Genomic DNA, 20,973 nt, shown 5'->3' with positions numbered 1-20,973 from the left:
AGTGGAGTGATACAGGGTAGAGTTTAGTGGTGCAGGGTAGAATGCAGTGGCATAGAGTAGTGGCATAGAGCAGAGTGGTGCAGCGTTGATTGAAGTGTTATAGAGTGGAGTGGCGCAGTATGGAGTATAGTGCAGAGGCATTAGGTGCAGTGGTGTAGAGTAGATTGTTTCAGAGTAGAGTAGAGTGGAGTGGTGCAGGGCAGAGTGCAGTGTTATAGAGTAGTGAGGTAGAGTGTATTAACATAGAGGCCAGTGTTGCACAGTGGAATGGCGTAGAGTGAAGTGGCATACAGTGGAGTGGCGTAGAGTACCATAAAGTGCAGTGGCTTAGAGTATATTGTTTCAGAGTAGAGTGAAGTGCAGTGGATTGGTTTAGGGCACAGTCCCGTGGTATAGGGAAGGGTGGAGTGTTGCAGGGTGGAGTGTTGCAGGGTGGAGTGGCAGAGAGTGCATTGGCTTAGAGTGCAGTAGAGTGTGCAGAATAAATTGCAATGGCCTAAAGTAGAGTGGCTAGAGTAGTTTCTGTCCACTCTGTACCTACCTTGCTGTGAGTCTTTACTTTGTCTAAACAATAGATCTCTTGTGGTATGTTTGTGGTACTTTAAACATGTTCAGCATTGGTGCCGGGAAGATTGCATAAAACAACTCCTCTCTTTTGGAATGGCCAGTATTTAGGGCGAAGGAAACAGTTTTCTGACTAGACGTTTTCCCCAAGCAGTCGCCTTTACTGCCAGGTTGAAATATCGGTTTATGGCCTGCAGGGGGGCGAGGGCCTTGGTGATCCGTCTCATAGGGTGAATGGGTTTCCCTGGAAATCGCCACAAGGAGGCGGGCTTTGGGGTAGCTCTTCGTTGTCGCTAAGCCGAATTCAAACTGCAAAAGGTTGGTCTAATTTTGGGCTGGTTTTGCTCTGTACCCAGTGCTTGAAATGGGAAAATAGAAGTGCAGGTACTCCGTACCAGAGTACCTGCTTGTTTCTGAGAAGTGCCGGTACTTTCTAATTAAAAGTATTACGTCGGTCTTGAGAAGTGCCGGTACTCTCCCTCTCAAAAAAAAAAAGGGCCGATACTCCGTACCGGACAGTACCGGCCCATTTAAAGCACTGTCTGTACCTGCTGGGCACATGATGCTAATATGTCATTGACACTGACAGGTGATGGGACCTCGTTATTATGGAGACCCTCCAATGCAAATAAAGCTCTGGCCATATTTCTGCCCAGACTGGGGAGGCTGCCTCTCCCTATTGGACTTTGATTAGTAATCTGTCTATACTGCCCCCTGTAGACTGACCTCCCAGTGCTAGTTATATAATTAAAGTCGGCATTATTTTGGGATTCATGTCTTTCCTTTTAACTAACAACGGTGTAATTAAGAGGGAACATTACCCACGAAGAGGATGCTCCTCAGTAAGACTTTTCTTGCCCCAGCCTCCTCTCATCTGTGACCCCTCGTTATCTGTGCGCTGTTTGCGTGCATTCAGGGGTATTTATCACCGCTACAGTTTGCGGTGGTTGCTTTTAACACTTTTTTTAAAATATCAAATGATCGTTTATACAGTTTTTCTCGCAATTAATTTAGTCGTCTGAGTTTCTACCAGGAACATCCCTCATTTAAAAAAAAAAAACAATCAAACCCAGTAACGCCAAGTCTAATCTTGACAAGGAGGGACCTGCGTTAGTGTTGCTGTTTTATCACCTGCTTTGCGTGGCAAAGCAAGCGATGACATTCTGTGCCAAACGGGCACGCTGTAAATTTAGAATTATCTTTGTTGGCTCTCAGTACAGCCTTTTTCCCACACCCAGTGACAAGATAACAACACCAAGGCCACTTGGGTAGTGTTCGTAGGAGATACAGTAATGGCCATTACTGCCAAACGTGTTTAACGGCTCTCCAGTCCGCGTGCTCGGTGCCCCGGGTGCGACTGTATTGGCACACGACTTAATTAACGGGACCTCGGGGTGGCACAGAGTCAGCAATGCGGGGAATGTGATTGTCGTGCACATTGTGACCTTGGGCGGTGTCATTGCTACAGAGGAAAATGCGAAACCCTGTTGTGGCTTTGGAGCTGTGAGCAAAATGCATGTGAAATGAACGGGCGCAGGTTGTGGCTGCGATAAAATATTGTTCTCTTATTGCAGCTGTAGGAAACCAAGCTACCTCCTCCTCGCACCAGCCTTCAATTGTGGACGATCCCTAGTAAAAAACACACATAATAATAATAGTGTTAATTGCGGCGGCAGACTCCATAGGATCTGGAAGGAGCCTTTTGTGGTCATAAGATTAGACTATTTCCTATGTTTTATTTTATCGATAAATTTGACTATTAGTATTTCCTATAATGTTTCATTTTATTGATCTAGTTCTTTCTTCTCCCTTGCAAGACTCGTCACTTTCTGGATGATTCGATTGTATTATTAGTGCTCCATACCCCTGGAATGGTTATTAAGCCTAGGTGCGCCAGTGCCTTCTCTTGTGTCCAGTCTCCTTTCTATCCGAGCGGTAAGATGTTCCTACCAACAGAGGAGGTGACGGGAGATTGTGCTGCGCAGAAGAAATATGAAAGTATGAGGGCCCGGGCGCTTGCTAGACTTATCTGTGCCGCTGCCCAGGACATGCTAACTGCGTACATGCTAACTGTGTACATGCTAACTGGCCCCGTCTCGGTCCGTTTTAGGTCTCGCATTAGCCAGGGCCTTAAAAAAAAGATATATGTATAATTAGACTTGATATTAGACAAAACTTTTTGATTTTACTAAAATTAGATCTATAATATACGTACTTAAAGGGGTTTTCAGCCATCTCTTTTCATTCCTTGGTCTGCTGCGTTATTCACATTTTGCTTCCACCCACTGCAGCCTGCAGCATACAGCATGGGGCAGTGGGCCAGCTTACTTAAGCCACTGACTAACTGCACTTTGAGTCGCTGCATGCTCTTTCACAACGAGCACATCCGCATACAAAGTAGTTCCCTTCCCGGACAGTGTTTATGCTTTCACTTTGTTGTTCAGTGTGGCCCTTGTTTTCACAGCCTGATGTGCTAGCAGGATGCTACCAGATATGAGCACATGGCTCATTCCAGCTTTATCAGTTCCTGTCCACAGCGAATTCCTTTTCATTAATCTTGCTTTATCTGACTCCTGCTGTTTCACAACATGCCAGATTGTGTCAATTTGAAAAAAGGCTTTATTAAGTAATCCTCTTTTTAATATGCATGCAACAAAGTACATTTATAACTGCATTTGTGTTGCATACTGGTATGTATTTTAATTGCAGACTGCAATTATACTTGTAAACAAATGTATCCGTTTTGTCATGCTTATATCGCTTTCTAGTGTGCTTTTAGTGTTCTTGTATGTTGTGCTTATAAAGGCATACACCTATTGTATTACTAATTAAAGCTGCACCATCTATTACAATTTACTGTCTATCTTTGAAACCCTATCTGTCTGTCTACCTATCTAATAGTCTTATCTGCCTTTCTGTCTGTCTGTCTACCAACATATCTATCTGTCTACCTTCCTGTCATGTACCTGTTGGTCTGTTTAAATATCTGGCTATCCATCTACCGGCCTGTCTGTCAATCTAGCTATCGGTCTGTACAGCTCTATCTATTTATGCAACCCTATTTGTCTATATCTATCTGTCCATTTACCTAGCTGTCCCTTTACCGATCTGTCTCTCTACTGATCTGTCTGTCTATCTACCTGTCTACCTACATGTCTATCGTCATAGCTCTATCTGTCTGCTTGTTTGTATATCTGTATATATATCTTGGTAACCCTAACTAATTTTATCTATCTTTACAATGTATCTGTCTGTCTACCTATCTATCTGCCAGTCTGATCTACCTACCTATCTGTCTAGCTATCTGTCTGTCTAACTATCCGTCTGTTGATCCATCTACCCTCTATTTACCTGTCTACAAATCTGTCTACCTACATGTCGATCAGTGTACCTACCTGTTGGTCAGACTGTTATCTATTTTTGTAACTCTTATTGGTCAAGCTGTTTGTATATCTATCTGTGAAACTATCTATGAAACCCTATCTGTCTGTCTATGTAGCCTTATCTAGCTATCTGCATATCTGTATGAGCAACCCTATCTATTTATATTCATCATAGCAACCCTATCTATTGCTATTCTATGTTTTCAGCCCTATCTATGATATATTTCTTCAGCCTTATCTGGCTTTTTGCAAATCTGTATCTTTGCAAATCCATCTCTCTTTCTGCCTGTTTTTTGCAAGCCTCTCTATCTATCTTTCGTTGCAAGCCCCTTTACCTGTCTGTCTCTGAAAGCTTCTATGTCTGTCTATAATAAAGATTTGCAAAAACATTTCAAAGGCAAGAGGCTGCCAGCCAATGCCAGTCCTATTGACTTTTTTAGGTCTATGTGTTATTATTTTTTACTAAAATTATGTGTGTAACGTAGTTATAGGGATTTTCAGCCAGACTCCATAAGTCTGTTGTGTCGGTCACATGTTCTTCTACCCACTGCATCATGCTTCAAGGGCCAATAGTTCAGCCCACTTCAGCCATTGACTAACTTCACTGTGACTGACTTGCCCCCCTTCCACAAGGAGCACATCCACACACAAAGTAGTTCCCTTCAGTGTCAGGGACTTCTATTTTAATTTGTGGTTTCTCGGCACTCTAACATTTAACAGAAAGTAGTTTTTTAGTAAAGTGATTGAGTATAGACAGATGGCCTATTCAAACGATCCTACATCAGTGATTGCTTTTTTATCTCATAAGTGAGAGAACATGGGAAATGCGTACATCATTTAGAGAGAAGAGAACATCAAATAAAAGTGTTTTTTTTATATATGATTTATTATTGTTTGACCCAAGATTCTTTCTTTTTTTGAAAACACTATATACAGTTCAAAGCACAATACATGTGGTTTCAAACAAAACAAAGCACATTATATGTAATTTCAAATTCAATACACAGTTTGAATATTGCATTGGAAGATTCTTCACTTTGAGCACTATCAACAAATATATAAGCCAAAATGATGGTCCTAATCCTAGAGCCTTCCAGATGATGGCAGTTGGGAAGCAGCCAAAGACAGCTGACACGTGTTTCGTTACTATGAGTAACTTTATCAAGGCTGTAAGCAAATTGGCAAGAAAATAGTGCTCCTTAAATATTCTGTCTGGTGTACGTATCCAAATACAAACATTCTGCAATTCATATGTGACTGATTTGTGCTTCAGAGACAATCCGTGCAATGATGTTCTCATTCTAGTGATATATAAAACAGTGATTAACCAGTCATTCCTGTGAAAGCCAGTGGGCAAACGGAAGGCTTAAAAAGCTATGTTAGTTAAAGAAGTGACTAAAAGGAAAAGAAAGCCAAAATGTGACTGAGAAGAAGAGTCTAATGCACTTTAGCAAAAAAAGTCATTCCCCAAGAATATAGTGGCCCAAGAGTAATGGGTTTAGGGATTATAGGAAGCTAGAGTAAACAACAAGTACCTTCTTTGCCGTATTGGTAATCTGTCACAGTGAAAAGAAGTTTTAATTCAATTGCCAAAGCGTTTTGTGGAGGTATTTAGTTGGTCCTGTAAAAATAAACGAAACGATGCATATAGTGACGTCCCTGTTTAAGTATCTTGTCACTTAAGGCCTGAGGTCTGTAAAATACAGACACTAAAAGTACACAGTAAGTACCTTAATTTTTTATATATTGAATTTCCAACCGTTGGGAAGAGTTATTTCCGTAACTAGGTCAGGCGACAGGTCTGTATTTAATGGACCTGTAAGGGATGCCAGAGAAAAGAAAAAACAAATGTTCGCTTCCTAATATAAGAAAAACCTAATATAGCGAATGTTCGCTTCCTAATATAAGTTGTCTTTATATTCTATTTGGTGAGAGCAGAGAATCTCAAATAATGAGGTTTAGAACAATTTCAGAGAGAAAGCGACAATTATTGCGACGTGAGGTCCAGTGTGAAAGTAGGCCAGCTGGATCAATGAGAATACCAAGATTCTTATGCATGTAATAAATTGTAAGGATATAGTGAGTACTCCGTTTAGTGTTGGTAAAGATATTATCAATACCTGAAAGTGTTAGGTGGTTCAATTCGCCCCTTCAAGGTTCCAAACCTGTCTATACAGGAGTTGGTTAGTCCATATAGGAGTGGGTCATAAAGGTCATATATAAAAAACCTCTGTAGACGAGAGAGAAGAAAAAAGCGAGTTGTATATCTAAAAAACGTGTTCTTAAAAAATAGGATGCACACCAAAGTCAGAAAATTTCTAATAAGTCTGTTAAATACATTTATTTGAAGATCAAGTTTAAAGTCATGTGCCACCCATTTCTATGGTAAGTAAACTTTACTCGTATGGACCAATTCCTAGCGTGTGAAAGAGGCTATTGGAATGCCTCTATGGAAAAAAAGGGAAAAGAGAGCAGTGCAATTAAGCCGTCTGCCGAAAAAGGGAATAGTCATTGTCTGACTAAGTATAGAGTACATAATGTTTACTTACAGAAAAAGAATGAATTGTGGTGCAACAAGGGCTCTGATGTGTCCCTGTAATGCAAAATGTTAGAAAAGGTAAGTTTAAAAAATAATTTAAAAAGATTTCCTTGGTATCAAGCTGCTATGGATATGTCGCGTATTCCTATCGTCTGGCACTACTAGTAAAGTGGCGTGGTCGAAGATTCAAAGGGATCCTGTCGAGTACGTGAAGACAGCCATTTACGGCTCCTTCCTCTTTTAAAGTGTTGGGATCATGGAGATAGAAAGTGGACAATCTGTTTCCTGCAATGGCCCTACCTAGTGAGTGAAATAGGAAACGGACTAGGATTCTTCTGGTTGCTGTCGTCCGCCATACTTGAAAGATAAAAAGTACATATTCGAAAGTACGATAGATATGGGGATTGGGCACGCGACTCAAATAATGTTTGATGATACTATAGTGACATATCTAATTGCGTCCAGCGAAGGTGTCGACTTGTTCGTTGAGTACTGGTCACAAATATTCACTTGTCGTCAAAGCCACTATGTGTCCCGCGAGAGTATCAACCTATTCATTTTCAAAGGTCACGCACATTCGAATATCGTCTAGGCTCCTATTCAGGGCTTGTTAGTGAGACATCCTCAGTAAAAGGGTGAGGGAATAAAGGGCGAATTCCACACTTCATCAGTACCATTATTTAGATCTTACTAATTGAAAAGTCCTCAGTGAGAGAGAGAGATATAGCAGAGAGGTGATGTGAGAGGGATTACCCCAACAATAGGTGTGGTTTTTAAATCATGGATGCCAAGCATAAGTTGCAATTCATGTAAATCAATGTTTTTGGTTTACGCCATAGGAAAAATATGATAGTACACATGGTCAAAAATCCCTAAGCCTGCTATAGTTAACATAGAGAATTCCATCAGATACACCATCCTAGAATAACAGTTGGTATTTGGAAATCTATGTAGGGAGCAAGTTATGGTCATTCATAAAGCTCGTGGCATATAATTTTGTGTGGTAAAAAATACATCACATTAAACATAACATGTTTTAAATGTGCAGTTGGCATATTCAGTCTTGTATGATAGTAAACAGATGTGAACTCCCAATAACAGCGATGTTAATCATTTAGAAACACATGTAGTTCTTTGTCAAAGTTTATGCCCTGTTCTACCACCCGAAGGCGTATGATCCATTGTGCTTCCATTTTTCTGAGAGTGGAGGTTCGGTCCCCGCCCCTGGGGTCATTGTAGGCCTGGGCTATCCCATGAAACCTGATGTTTGTTAGGGACGTTTTAGGATGGGCTCTGTTAAAATGAACTGCCATAGGCTAACTACTGTCATTGTTACGTATTGCCCTTACATGTTCTTGAATCCTTTCTTTCAGTGCTCGTATGGTGCTACCAATGTAGATCAAGTTGCAAGGACATTTTATACAGTACACTATATATTTGGATTCACAATTCATGAAATCCTTAATATAGTGTACTGTAGAGGTGTTATAACAAAATTCCTTGATACCGTTGTTGGCCAGGGAGCACATGTTGCAGTGAGCACATTTGAAAAAGCCTTTCGGTTTGGTAGGTAACCAAGTGATGATGTTCGATCTAGCAGGTAAATAACTAGTGCAGAGAATATCCCTAAGGGTTTTACTCCTATGTATTATCCTAAGTTTTTTGGTCAGATGTTTGGTCAAGGATTTTTCCAATGTGAGGAGATGCCAATGCTTGGATATGATTTTGTAGATGGCATTGCTTTTGACATGGAAATCCATGATTAAATCTAGTTTGTTTTTGTTCTCTTTGTGCGTGTCCTTATGTTTTTTCTTTAGCAGTATGTGTCTGGGTGTCTTCATTATTTGCTTTTTGGTATGTTCTAGCATGTCTGGGGAATAGCCCCTGCATGTGAAACGTTCCTGTAGATTGTTTAACTCTTGGAGAAAAACCTCATCTTCACTGCAATTCCTACGTATGCGAGTCATTTCTCCCAAAGGTATGGCTTTGATTTAGGGTCGGCACTAGTGGCATGTAGAACTGCGTTGCATGCTGTTTTCTTTCTGAACAATTTGGACATGATTTTAGGGCCCTTCGTGTAGATTATGGTATCTAGAAACTTTATTTCTGTCTTATTAAAATTTGAAGTACATTTTAAATTGAAACAGTTATCGTTCAGATACTCTGTTAATGCTGTGAATTCCAGCTTACTTCCAGCCCAGATGACAAAAATGTCATCAATATAACGGCCCCAATATACAATATGTGTTGTCAGATTTGGGGGGCCGTCGGTCCATAAATGTTTTTGTTCAAATTTGCCCATGTATAGATTGGCTACAGATGGAGAGAATTTGGAGCCCATTGCCATAGCCATTGCTTGTTGGTACCAAATGCCTTGGTGTCGGAAAACATTGTTTTCCAAAGCCACCCGTGTCATGTCTATGACCATCTCTGTGTGTCCATGTAGAGTGGCATCTCTTTGGTAGAGAGTGTCCATCAAGGCTTGTAAACCCTGTTCCCAGGGGATGCTAGTGTACAAAGCGCACCCATCCATTGTGGCGAAAGAAAGCTCTGTTGTCCATTCTATGTCTTCCAATTTGTTGAGGAGATCCCCAGTGTCCCTAAGATATGAGGGAAGATTTAATACAAAGGGTTGCAAAAAAATGTTGATGTATTCTGATAGATGCTCTGTGGGCGATCCGATACCCGAAACAATGGGTCTACCTGGAGGGAATGTATCTGGCTTGTGAATTTTAGGGAGAATGTAAATACATGGTGCTTTTGGTGTCTGTGTGTGTAGGTATCTGGCCTCCACAGCTGAAATGAGGCCACGTTGTTGCCATACTGTGAGTTTGGATTCTATGAGGGTGGTAATTCTCTTCAGTGGATTAGTAGACAGTTTAATGTAAACTCGTTGGTCCTGTAGTTGTCTGTCTATTTCCCCTATGTAATCCTTCACTTGCATTTGCACTATATTTCCTCCCTTATCAGCCTCTTTTACAATCAAACTAGAGTTGGTAGACATTGTTTTGAGGGCCAATTGTTCTAGTTTCGTGAGGTTGTATTTGTATGGTCTGTGGGTACCTTTTAGATTGTCGTCCAAGGTATGGAGATCCTTTGTCACCGCTCTGTAAAATGCATCTATCATGTTGTCTGATTGGAGGTTGGGGACAAATCTGGACTTTTCCTTTAACCCACTATCCATGTTCAAATTCGGTCCTATGCCTAAGTCATCTAGTGTGTTAGTCATTGAGACAGAGCTATCATTGAGTGATAAAAGTACATGTACATTTTTGACATCACTGATTGTCTTATTGCATAATGGTATATTTAAGATGGTAGGAACAGTGGCAGTCGGATTTTCTTCAAAGAATTTCTTTAATTTTGCTTTTCTTGTAAATTTATATAAATCCACATGAATGTTTACAAAGTCCGGTCTCGCAGTGGGGCAAAAGCTGAGGCCTTTAGTTAGTACTCTTTCATCACATTTGGTGAGATCATAATCAGATAAGTTCACAATGTTAACATGATTTAGAGAGGTAGCCGCGGTACCATCTGTGTTTAGTTCGATGTGAGAGATCTGATTCAATTCTTTGCATTGTGGGCCATGGACCTGGTGTTGGTGGCTCCTTCCCACTCGCTTGTTCCTCCTCCCAACCCTTCTGGTTTTTTTGGGGCGTCCTGATTGTACGTATTTCTTGAACCCTTGAGCGATTCATCTCCTCTCAAAAAGAGGACATTACAGGGATGACGTTAGCACCTGAGGTAGTGGGTTCTGGTTCTGTTGTGGTACTATTCTCACTTTTCTGCCTGTCGTGGCCTCTCTTCATCAAATTTTTTTGCGAAAGTAAAGACTCTCCCATTTCTATAGTCTGTCTCGTCACGTTTGAGTTTTCTCATTTTCTTGTGTTTAATGTATAGTTGGTAGCCACTGAGCACTTCTTTGAGTATTTTGTAATTCTTCTCAGTTGGTTCTGGCATATTCAGATTTTTATTTCCAATTCAAATTGTTCTATGTCATTCAATAACTTGTTACGTTTGCGTTCCGCATGGCGGATCAAAACATCCATCATTTTGTATGAGGAGGTTAGGATTACTTCTTCCCATTCTTTTAGTAAATCAGGGTCCAAGTCCTCAAAGGAGGGAAATATTATGACCCGTAATCCTCGAGGTATTTGTCGGATATCTAAATACCTTTTTAACCCCTTCGGTGCTCATGACGGAACGGTTCCGTCATGAGCCACGGTTGAGCTGTGCTCATGACGGAACCGTTCCGTCATGACCACGCCCGCGCAAGATTCCGTCAGCACAGCGGCGGAATCTGCGCAGCATGGAAGGGGTTAAGGTGGTGGCATCCCACCACCTAGATAATTCTTGTTTTTTCAGTCGTTCAAGTCTTATGAATTTTTGTTTTAAGCCTTCCTCTTCACTACTTTTTTGTTGTTTTGTTGAATTCTTAGTAACTCCTGTGAGTAATTCAGAGAAGATTTTATCTTTCTCATCATCCTAAGTGGCCATTTTATGAACTAAGGTCTTGTTATCAGAGAATGATTCCAAATATTGAAAAAGTAAGCCCCAAAGGTGAATATAGTGTTAGCTTGCAATGCAAAGAAATGAGTGCTGACTTCCACGTGAACTTTACAATATCACGCAACGGTAGTGGTGGTTTGACAGTCGCACATCAAATTCTATAGTTTACATAGTTTTTGTTACTATTTAATATATCATTTGTTTAGATTACGGTGCCCTTCAAGGTAACATAAACATCCCACTACCAAGGATGTTCAGTAAACAGGAGTTTCTAGAAAACCTGTTGTTGCATATGTTAAAAAGCAGTTGTACCTCGGCACTAACATTTAACAGAAAGTAGTTTTTTAGTAAAGTGATTGAGTATAGACAGATGGCCTATTCAAACGATCCTACATCAGTGATTGCTTTTTTATCTCATAAGTGAGAGAACATGGGAAATGCGTACATCATTTAGAGAGAAGAGAACATCAAATAAAAGTATCTTTTTATATGTGATTTAATATTGTTTGACCCAAGATTCTTTCTTTTTTTGAAAACACTATATACAGTTAAAAGCACAATACATGTGGTTTCAAACAAAGCACATTATATGTAATTTCAAATTCAATACACAGTTTGAATATTGCATTGGAAGATTCTTCACTTTGAGCACTATGAACAAATATATAAGCCAAAATGAAGGTCCTAATCCTAGAGCCTTCCAGATGATGGCGGTTGGGAAGCAGTCCAAGACAACCCAGTTGGGAAGCAGCCAAAGACAGCCGACACGTGTTTCGTTACTATGCGTAACTTTATCGAGGCTGTAAGCAAATTGGCAAGGAAATAGTGCTCATTAAATATTCTGTCTGGTGTACGTATCCAAATACAAACATTCTGCAATTCATATGTGACTGATTTGTGCTTCAGAGACAGAGAAAATATATATTTTTTAGATTGATGAGGGCTGGCAGCTTCTGTATGCATAAGTTATGCAAAAATCCGGAGAGAACAAAATAGGAATTGTCAAATGTTTGGTGTCCAGGACCAGACCTATTGGGTTTGCCAATGCTTGTTCTGTATTTGATGTGAACAGACAAAGACATAGCACAGTTCGCTCGAGTACCTTTTTCAACTGCTTACCTATGTCCCCTCTTTGCCCCTTGGTGGTTTCCTTTGTTTCTGGCCTCTTCCTTATGTCACAGACCATCGGCATGTCAGTAGGGCAGTGCTACCAATCCCCACTTTCCTCCTTTGCAAGGCCCCTTAGTATAGTCTGGTTGACCTATATTTTCACGTGTACCCCACTGTATCCCTGTTTTATATGTGTGCTCTGTTGTTCCATGTTGACTTCAGCTAGGTTTATTGCGGTGGTTGTACCACCACTGGATTCTTTGGAACACAATCATCTTCTGTTTTTTCTCCCTCATGTGGAAAACACATTGCTGAGCTCGTAAATAAACCAGTCTTATTGGGATGCTGAATGTCATGTTCAAGCAGGGAACTCATGGACTAAAGTGAAAGTGTTTAATTGGAGATTAATAATTCAAAGCTGTATTTGGGATAAATGAAGACAATTTATGAAATTGAGTATGGAGTTTTGATTAATAATAGTAGGAAATTATTGGTTATAGTTTGATTTTGAATCGCAAATCTGCATATTGAGCACAGGAACGCAGTTTGTAATTGTTTAGTGTTTATACAATTTGTTTCACTTGGCCAACTATTGTTGATCAAGAAACGGATCATGAAGGAGATGATTAGTGCTTGGTTTAGCACCTGCTTTTTTATGACTGTAAGCGGAAGAACAGCTTGTCTATTAGTCTAAACATCTGCCACTTCATTCACTTGATTGCCAAGAGATCACTTAAGATGGTCAGTTTACCTCATATCCTCTTAATGCTGCAGCTGGGGGACTTGCTGTGTTCCATAGACCTCATGGAATTCTTACCGGGGATCTTCACAGGATAATCCTGAGGTTCGGGGCCCGTGGCAGTGTCAACTGTTAGCACAAGGGTCTCCCTTTGTCTTTTTTCTGCACAAAGGGGATTTTTGCCAAAAAGTTTTCTGATGGCTGAATCAGGAACTTGCTTCCATTGTAAGCAAATTTTCCTGTTTATATGATTGGTTGTTAAGAGCTACTTTTCCTTTGGATGTTCGTTTCCTGACAGTGTCATCTCCCTCTACATTCATCTGAACTGGTTGCCCAAGTCTGTGTTTATTCATCATCCCCTTTCAATCACGTTTTGTGATGGACAGAGCGGAGAAACGTATCTACACAGTACATGAATAAGGGTCTTCATAAAGCCTCCAGTCACTCCTCCATTTATGACATCCCACCAAGTCATTGTGATTTCAGAGGTTTAAGATTTGATGCTGTTTACTGCATCTACAGCTTTCCCCTTTCTCACCGCAGAATCCGAGCCGCATAACCTCATGTTTCCAAATTCTGGATTAGAGATGGTCCCGTTTTCATTTGGCCCCGTTTTCATTTGGCCCCTGTTCTCCCCGGTAAGAGAAAGCCTTGTTGAAGGATGGATTGCTCCACCTTGTGTAAATCGTCCCTGGTCCTCTTCTGAATGCGGAGGTCTACGTCTTCTCCGATTACAGATCAGGAACAACACTGAGCCCACTTGAGGCGCACAATCTTTGGTGTCTAAATAGACAATTCCAATATTCTTTGCTAGGCCAGTCACAGAAGAGTACTTTTCTACTCTGACAATATTAGATGGGTGGTTGCATCAGTTAATCGGGCAAGTGAGCAAGCTCTGACAAGTCCGCAAGCTCCCTGCATGAACATTGTAGGTGGTTCACTGCTGTGTCCTTGTAGGGAAACATCCCATGTAAAGACAAAATACATTTCTCTATGCCACCTGAACGGTGATAAGTAAAGGTTTAAGGGACCATGTAATGGTGGGCACTAAGCTGTGCATTAGGATGCCATGAGCAGCAGTCTCGGATGCTAGATTAGCATGGCATTGTTAGCGAGTGCCCCAGGAGCGTACAGCTCCCTAAACTTTTCCTAGCGTAGCCACAAGCGGACACATTGCCACAGTTGTAAAGGTTTGTTTTGTCCTTCCTGTGTCCAGCAGAGTTTTCCATATCAATGGCTTTAAGATCCCCACTTATACAAATAAACAAAAAAATACATCTTAAGGTACAAAATGTAATTAGAAGCTTTCTTTTGGACAACCATTTTCTAATGACGTTAGATGTCACTTTAATCTGCTGTTACCAGGATCTATTATATGTATCACTATAGAGTTTATCACTCCAGTATGCAGCTGTTTTATTCTTTCGATGATATGCTGCTTGTTTTTCTGATAAAGCGGATGATGCTAGAAGCATGAATCAGTTGCATGAGTTTTACTTCTAGTTACTCTCTATCCAATGTTTCCTACCTTGCTTGACTGGAAATAGTGGCATGCCATTACTAAAAGCAGCTGCTTAAATCGGTTGTGCTGCATTTTATTGATGAACAAGGTCCTAATGTCTTCTCAATCCCTTTTGTTTCGTAGTTTTGCAACCTTGAGAATATATCCTCACGGCTTAGTTTTGCTGGATGTGCAGACCATCTGCAGTGATCCCAAGGATGAGATTGAACATGTAAGTATATCATCTGCTAAATAGATCAGTTATTCCTATATGTTTGGTTTTCAATGTTTGTGCACTTTGTAAAGGACATTTCAGTGTCTGCTTGCTGTATTTACCTATGTTAATCGAAGGCTATGTAAGTTTGTTTGTATGTACATGGTGTTCGTATAATGTAAACCTACCCAAAAAGGCAACCGAGAGCTGTACAGGGTCAAAGGCAAGCTTCCAGTCAACACAACATCTGATGGGAGAGGTTGCTGGGTTCTGGAAGCAGAAGTGCACTATTACTGCAATGTGGTGTTGTGTTTCTAAAGAGATGTGTCTTTCAATGCTTTCCTAAATTGAAGTAGCGTTGTAGTGGATCATATGGATACAGGTATGTGGTTTCTGATCCTGGGTGCATAAATGGAAAAGCCTTGCTGTCTTATTTTTTTCTTTATTACATTTCTTAGTCTCCTGTATGATGATTGGCTGGCTGCAAGTGTGTTGAGAGCCACCAGAGATTGTGAGCTTGTGTGGTAGGCTGAGGTGTAGTAAGTTACCCAATTATATTAACTGTTGTATAATGTATGCTCTTGCTCTGTTGTGGCTCAGCATCAGTCAGTCTGCCTCGTGGGGTTACCTAGGTGTTTGTATTAAGTAAGTGAAATTATGCATGGGTAATATTCCATGCGGGCAGTTGACGGCTGGCTGACTGAGCAGAGGAGGCAGTATGGTACGGGGCTTCTTCTATGTAATAAACTTCATCTTCAAAAACATCAACAGTCTTGGTGTGGATCACTACATAATTATTGGCGACAAGGATGGATAATTGGGACCCAAACATTGTTTAAAAGTCCGACCGTAAATTACACGTGGGCACAACGGAAGATTTCCTGTGACAGGATTTTATTGGAATTGAGTGCTACATGCATGGGGACTTGCTGATTTGGTACACAGGATGGAGATTTTTTTTTTCTCATTTATTATTTTGTTTGTACCTATTGGAATCAGAATGGCAGTTGGAGTCCGTACGTACTGAGTGGCTATTGTGAGCGAGCCTCCGCGAGCGTTCTTCTCCTCGAGCACTCTTCTCCTCGAGCACTGTGTGACCATTGCTTTTGCAGTGTTGTTCTGTCTCACAAGTGGCTTTTCTTGCTGTGTGAACATCAGTCATCACATATGCATCATCATTTCTTACACTCACTACTACAAGGCCTAATTGTTAATGAAATAGACCACAAAAAGTGGATACGCTTGCGTCATCACAGTAGGGGCGGCATCTTGAAAGTATTTTGCTTGCTCCTTTTCAACCACGGTCTAGTGGTGTTTGGTGACGGCCACACCACTCTCTAACAGCATACACTACAGTTAAATAAAAAATTACATGGTGCACATCCTTATCGGTGATTCGCACACCTTTCCAAGATTTTTCTTTGTGCTTTTGAAGTACTGGAGGAAATGTTCCACATTAACCATTGATGAGGTATTAAAATCCTCAAACTCATTTTTTTTAGCTTGAAGGAGTCTCCGTTCTTTTGGTTGGGTTCCTGCACTTTAATTTATGGCTACACAATTGTTTGTTGCCCAACCACAGCCAGTTTTGCATTCTGCAGGTAAACCAATTGTGAAATGGCACACGTGGAACAGAAATTTAGAGAACTATGTGTTATCCATTGATTCCAGGAAATGTCATCCTGAGAGGAAAAAAAGCTATTTTATTGAGCGTGCCGTGGTGCTGCATCACAGGACATTTCTGACAACTTGCCATAGATTGAAGTACCTGACAATGAGGATTCATCATGGAATGACTTGTATGAAGCTGTTGCACATTTGGATAATCAATTTAGTGAACAGCCGAATGTAGCAAATGAAAGATTCATTGTTTTACATAAACAAAGTAGTGATGAAAGATTTGATGAATTTATAGCTAGTTTGAGGATTTTAGCAGCATCTTGTAACTTTGGGGGAAGCATTGACGCATATCTTCAGAATTAACAGGTTTTAGGCTGCTTCAACAAAAAGATACAGGAAATACTTTAATAATCTCTCTTTACCTGAAGTAATTGGTATTGCCAAAGGGGTAGAAAGATCTATTTTATCCTCAAAAATGTTATGGACTAGCAAAGAGGAAACCAGTATAACAGCGGTATGTGTAGATAGTAAAAGAGAGGAAAAAAGTGAATAAATAGAATTTAAAACGAGTAATCGCCCAAAACACAACAAATGCTTCTCACTCAATTACAGAGTATCTTTCTTCTGCGGCCTTCAGTGAATAGGAAGCAAAAGCCACTACTTTAGATTCACCATCCACCACCTGGGATAACGCTCCCCAAACCTCGAATACTGGCATCAGTTGACAACACTGTATTCTTACTGGCATCAAAATGTCCTAATGTAGGTAGTTTCCTAATGTCGTTCTTGATATCACCAAAAGCCATTGCACTCTCATCGCTCCACACAAATTTTGAATTCTTTTTGACAACAGTCCCGGAGATAAATTGATAACATTTTGAATACATTTAAAACAAAACTCCGCCAACCCCAAAAAGGAGCGCACTTGATCTTTGTTCTATGGTGTAGGTGCTTCCACGATACTATTGGCTGAATCCAACTTTGGACTTATTTCCTCACTAGAGATTGTATACCCCAGATAAGTCACAGGGGTGCCACAGATAAGTCACAGGGGTCACGCAAAATGTACCTTTCTCTTTATCAACAAACCAGCCTCTTGCAAGTGACCTAGTACCTGCCACAACTGCTTTTCATGCTCTTGCTGTTCCTTGCAATAGACCAAAGTGTCATCTTGGAAGAACAGTACTTTATGTAAACCTTTTAGCACTTTTTTCATGACTCTTTGAAAGCAAGCAGCAGCTGAGGCCAACCCAATAGGCATTCAGATACACCTATAGACACCCAAAGGAGTTACAAATGATGTTAGATGCCTAGATTCAGGGTGAAGCAATACCTGGTGATAAGCAGAGGACAAATCCAGAACACTGAAGAATAAAGCGAATGTTTCTGAAATATTCGGTAAGGGTTGCCTGTCTACCCAAATGTTTGTTCAATCCACTTAAATTCACATACATTCTAATCTCTTTCCCACCATCCTTCAAGGCCAAGACCACTGGAACCAACCACTCTGAGCATTTAATCTCTTCAATCACTCCAGTTTTTAGCAACTTGTTTAACTCTTGTTCAAGAGATTCCATCATTAAATGAGGCACCTTCCTCACCTTGCTTATAAATGGTACAGCCCCATTTTTCAAAATGATTTTGTGCTCCAAAGTTTTTCAGCATCCCTAGGCTGCTACCATACACCTTAGGGAACCTGGAACACACATCTTCTGGTAACCATACTGTTCAGCGTAATAACACTTTATCAAGGGTATTGGGATTCAGCGTTGTTCCCATATCTCTCTAATGTCTCCATCCCAGCAGGTTATCATCTCTTTTAGCTACGTACACTTTACCCACTGTCTCATGGTCTGAGAATTAGATTTTCATCACATCATATCCAAGAATATCTATTTTGACACCTCCATACCCCACTGGGTTTATATCTGGTGGAAACAACTCGCTTTTGTCCCCACCAATACCATATCCCACCTTTTGTCACCCACCATAGTATAAGGTGATCACAAATCAGCTAACACATCAATTTATTCCCGCCAACTGTAATATTCCATTCAGGAATCTCCGTCCACTTATCTGTCTTCTCTTACACTTCACAGAAACTTCTTCTCTTCTTCCACAAAATGTAGTCCTTGTACTTTAGTCCCCAGACACACGCGCATAGTGTCCCCTTCTCCAATTTCTTTTCATGTAGCTAACTTTGCAAAACAACCTGGACTATTTGAGAGATGTCCTTCACTGCCACATCTAAAACATTTTATGTCCACGTTTCTGTTAATATTAGCATTTTTCACTGTTCATATATGTTTTGTATTTTCACTATCAGCATGTTTTTTTAACATCCCTACTCTTGTCAATTGCTTTTTTATCTCATATGCAGAGATTTTTTCAGCAAGAGTGTCTTTACCTTTATCTTCTCTCTTTTCATGCACCCACATGCCGTTATTCTCCACACCTTCTACAATGGCTATCGCCTATTTCACATCGGGATTCTTCGCCAGAATTTTTCCCTGAACATTAATATTGTTAGTACACATACGAATCTGATCCCTTACCAAAGAATCAGTGAGTTGTCCAAATTCGCAGGGACATGCTAATGTTTTTATCAGGGCAACATAACTCCCAATCTTCTCCTGTCTGCCTTGTAACCTTGAATTTGTGCCGTTCCAGTGCAACATTAATTTGGGCTCCAAAATGATTTTCAAGCATCATAACCAACATGTCATATACATTATGAAGTTTACCTTCTCCATGCCGTATTGTAATTTTGTTCAAACTCTCGTACACATTCCTTCCCTCAATCTCCAAATTACAGAAGAAAATTTTCCCCCACCAATTGCAAGTGAATAAGAGCCGAAAAGTTGTTTCTACCTCTTTCAAGGTAGAATTGGGCCACCCTTATCAGTGAAAAACCATGGTGGCTGAGACATGTTTGCTGCTGCTATTGGTGCTTACACAGTAAAAATGAAAGGTGACATTAAAAAAAAAAGAAATGTTCAAAACTTGACTATGCAACCTAACATAACCTTCAGTTTCCACACTAAAATACCCAAAATGATAAGCAACTACGATATTGTATTTGTAACACAATGCTAACTTCACACATCAATTAGATATATTATTAGCATGTAACTGCTGTTCAAAATGCAGACACTGTGATTACTGGTACCATCCAGTTGAAAACTAGCTTGTGAGAATAGTTCCTCTGATCAAAGAACACTGTTTAAATTTGTGTGCCAAGTTGCTTTCTTCTAGTAATCACGACTGTGTACCCCAACCACTTCCTTGAGTGTTCCAAGACACTCTCTTCCTCCAACCAAAGCACACTTAGATAAAAACCTGTGTGCTAATGTACTTTCCTCTAATAAACACGTGACCGATGAGGTTGGAGAGGAGACCGACTTCATCAACTTGGAGCAAATATCAACAGTGAGTTAAGAACAAATTCTCGCTGCGAATTCCACATTGGCGTCACCACTAATAATCGTCTCTCTCTTTGTTTCCTTGCCTTTGGGCATACAGGAGATGCACATTAGCCTCTACAGTCTCCCACATGCATCTCCTTAAGTCCTGGGAGTTTGTGTACACAAGCAAGTGTTGCCCGTTGCCAAGGCTTCCCACCCTCCGCGTTGCTACAGACATTCCCTCTCCACGTTCAAGCACATGGAGTTAGGCTGCGTGTGTAAATGCTGCGCTTTGCCAAGGCTTCTAGCATTAGTCCTTGCTATGGGCCTTTCACTGTCCATGCTTGAGCGCGCCGTTTATTAAATCTAGCTAAACCTCCCCCCCCCCCCTCCCCAACCAGGTTAACGGCACCAGTACTCAAGGCTGCCTCCACCAGAACACCGTGGCCTTAAGTCATAAAGTCATTCAAAATGTGAACAAAACAATCCAGTTTAGGATTTCCCTCTCTGGCTGCAGCTTTTCACTTTGAGGGTTCACGAGGAAGTTGGTGGTCACGCGCTTAAGTTTATAAAGTCACCACATGCTTCTGACATATTTCCAAGTATTTATTCCATACAGGTTAAAGGCCACCAACCCGCACAGGCAGAGTGACCAACTGACACAATATTCAAAACATTCCCCTAGCCCAGTGTGAGATGCTTTGAGCTGTCATCAACGACCTAGACACTGTTCTAATCACTCAAGCAACAATGACATGGGTAACATTCCAGTTACAGGGTGATGAGACAAGCAAGCAGATCATAACACTTACTTGTGCTTGGAAAAAGTAATGTCAAGGTGTTTCCAGCCACGCTGCCTGAAATTAGGACACAGCGATACCAAAGAGGATGATGGACGGAGCGTTTGAGCTAATCAAACACTCACCCCCAGTCAACTGATCTGGGTTTAATCCATCATCATTCTTTAGCTCACTCCACCACCCCAGTTCAGACATGGCCATATGCAAATCAGTCTGACCCTGTGCCTCATGGGAACAGTCCAGCCCGAACTGCCAAGCCGTGTCTTCCCTGGACCGGAAACAAGCATCCTGGGACCGGTTTCGGGTTCATATCCCTCCTCAGCCAGGCTATTTTGAATCCAGTGGCAAACTGAGCAAGGGACCCACATCTGGGCATACCCTGCCAACTTGGGGCGAACAAAGCAATACCAAAGGGGATGATGGGCGGAGTGTTTGAGCTAATCAAACACTCACCCCCAGTCAACTAATCTGGGTTTAATCCATCATCATTCTTTAGCTCACTCCACCACCCCAGTTCAGACATGGCCATATGCAAATCAGTCTGACCCTGTGCCTCATGGGAACAGTCCAGCCCGAACTGCCAAGCCGTG

The 20,973-nt window shown here is 41.0% G+C and overlaps 1 protein-coding gene across 1 annotated transcript in view; it reads left to right on the top strand.

The window, feature by feature from the left end:
• Nucleotides 1-20,973, top strand: part of SMS (spermine synthase) — a 586,561-nt gene that overhangs the window by 253,960 nt on the left and 311,628 nt on the right. Inside the window, exon 3 of the mRNA XM_085622475.1 lies at nucleotides 14,490-14,577. Within this exon, the coding sequence (XP_085478601.1) occupies nucleotides 14,490-14,577 (88 nt within the window). The remainder of the gene's footprint in view (nucleotides 1-14,489; nucleotides 14,578-20,973) is intronic.

This window comes from Triturus cristatus, chromosome 8, assembly GCF_964204655.1.
Source record: "Triturus cristatus chromosome 8, aTriCri1.1, whole genome shotgun sequence".
NCBI lineage: Eukaryota > Metazoa > Chordata > Amphibia > Caudata > Salamandridae > Triturus > Triturus cristatus.
The sequence above is the reverse complement of the archived record's forward strand: the minus strand, read 5'-3'. Positions and strand labels throughout refer to the sequence as shown.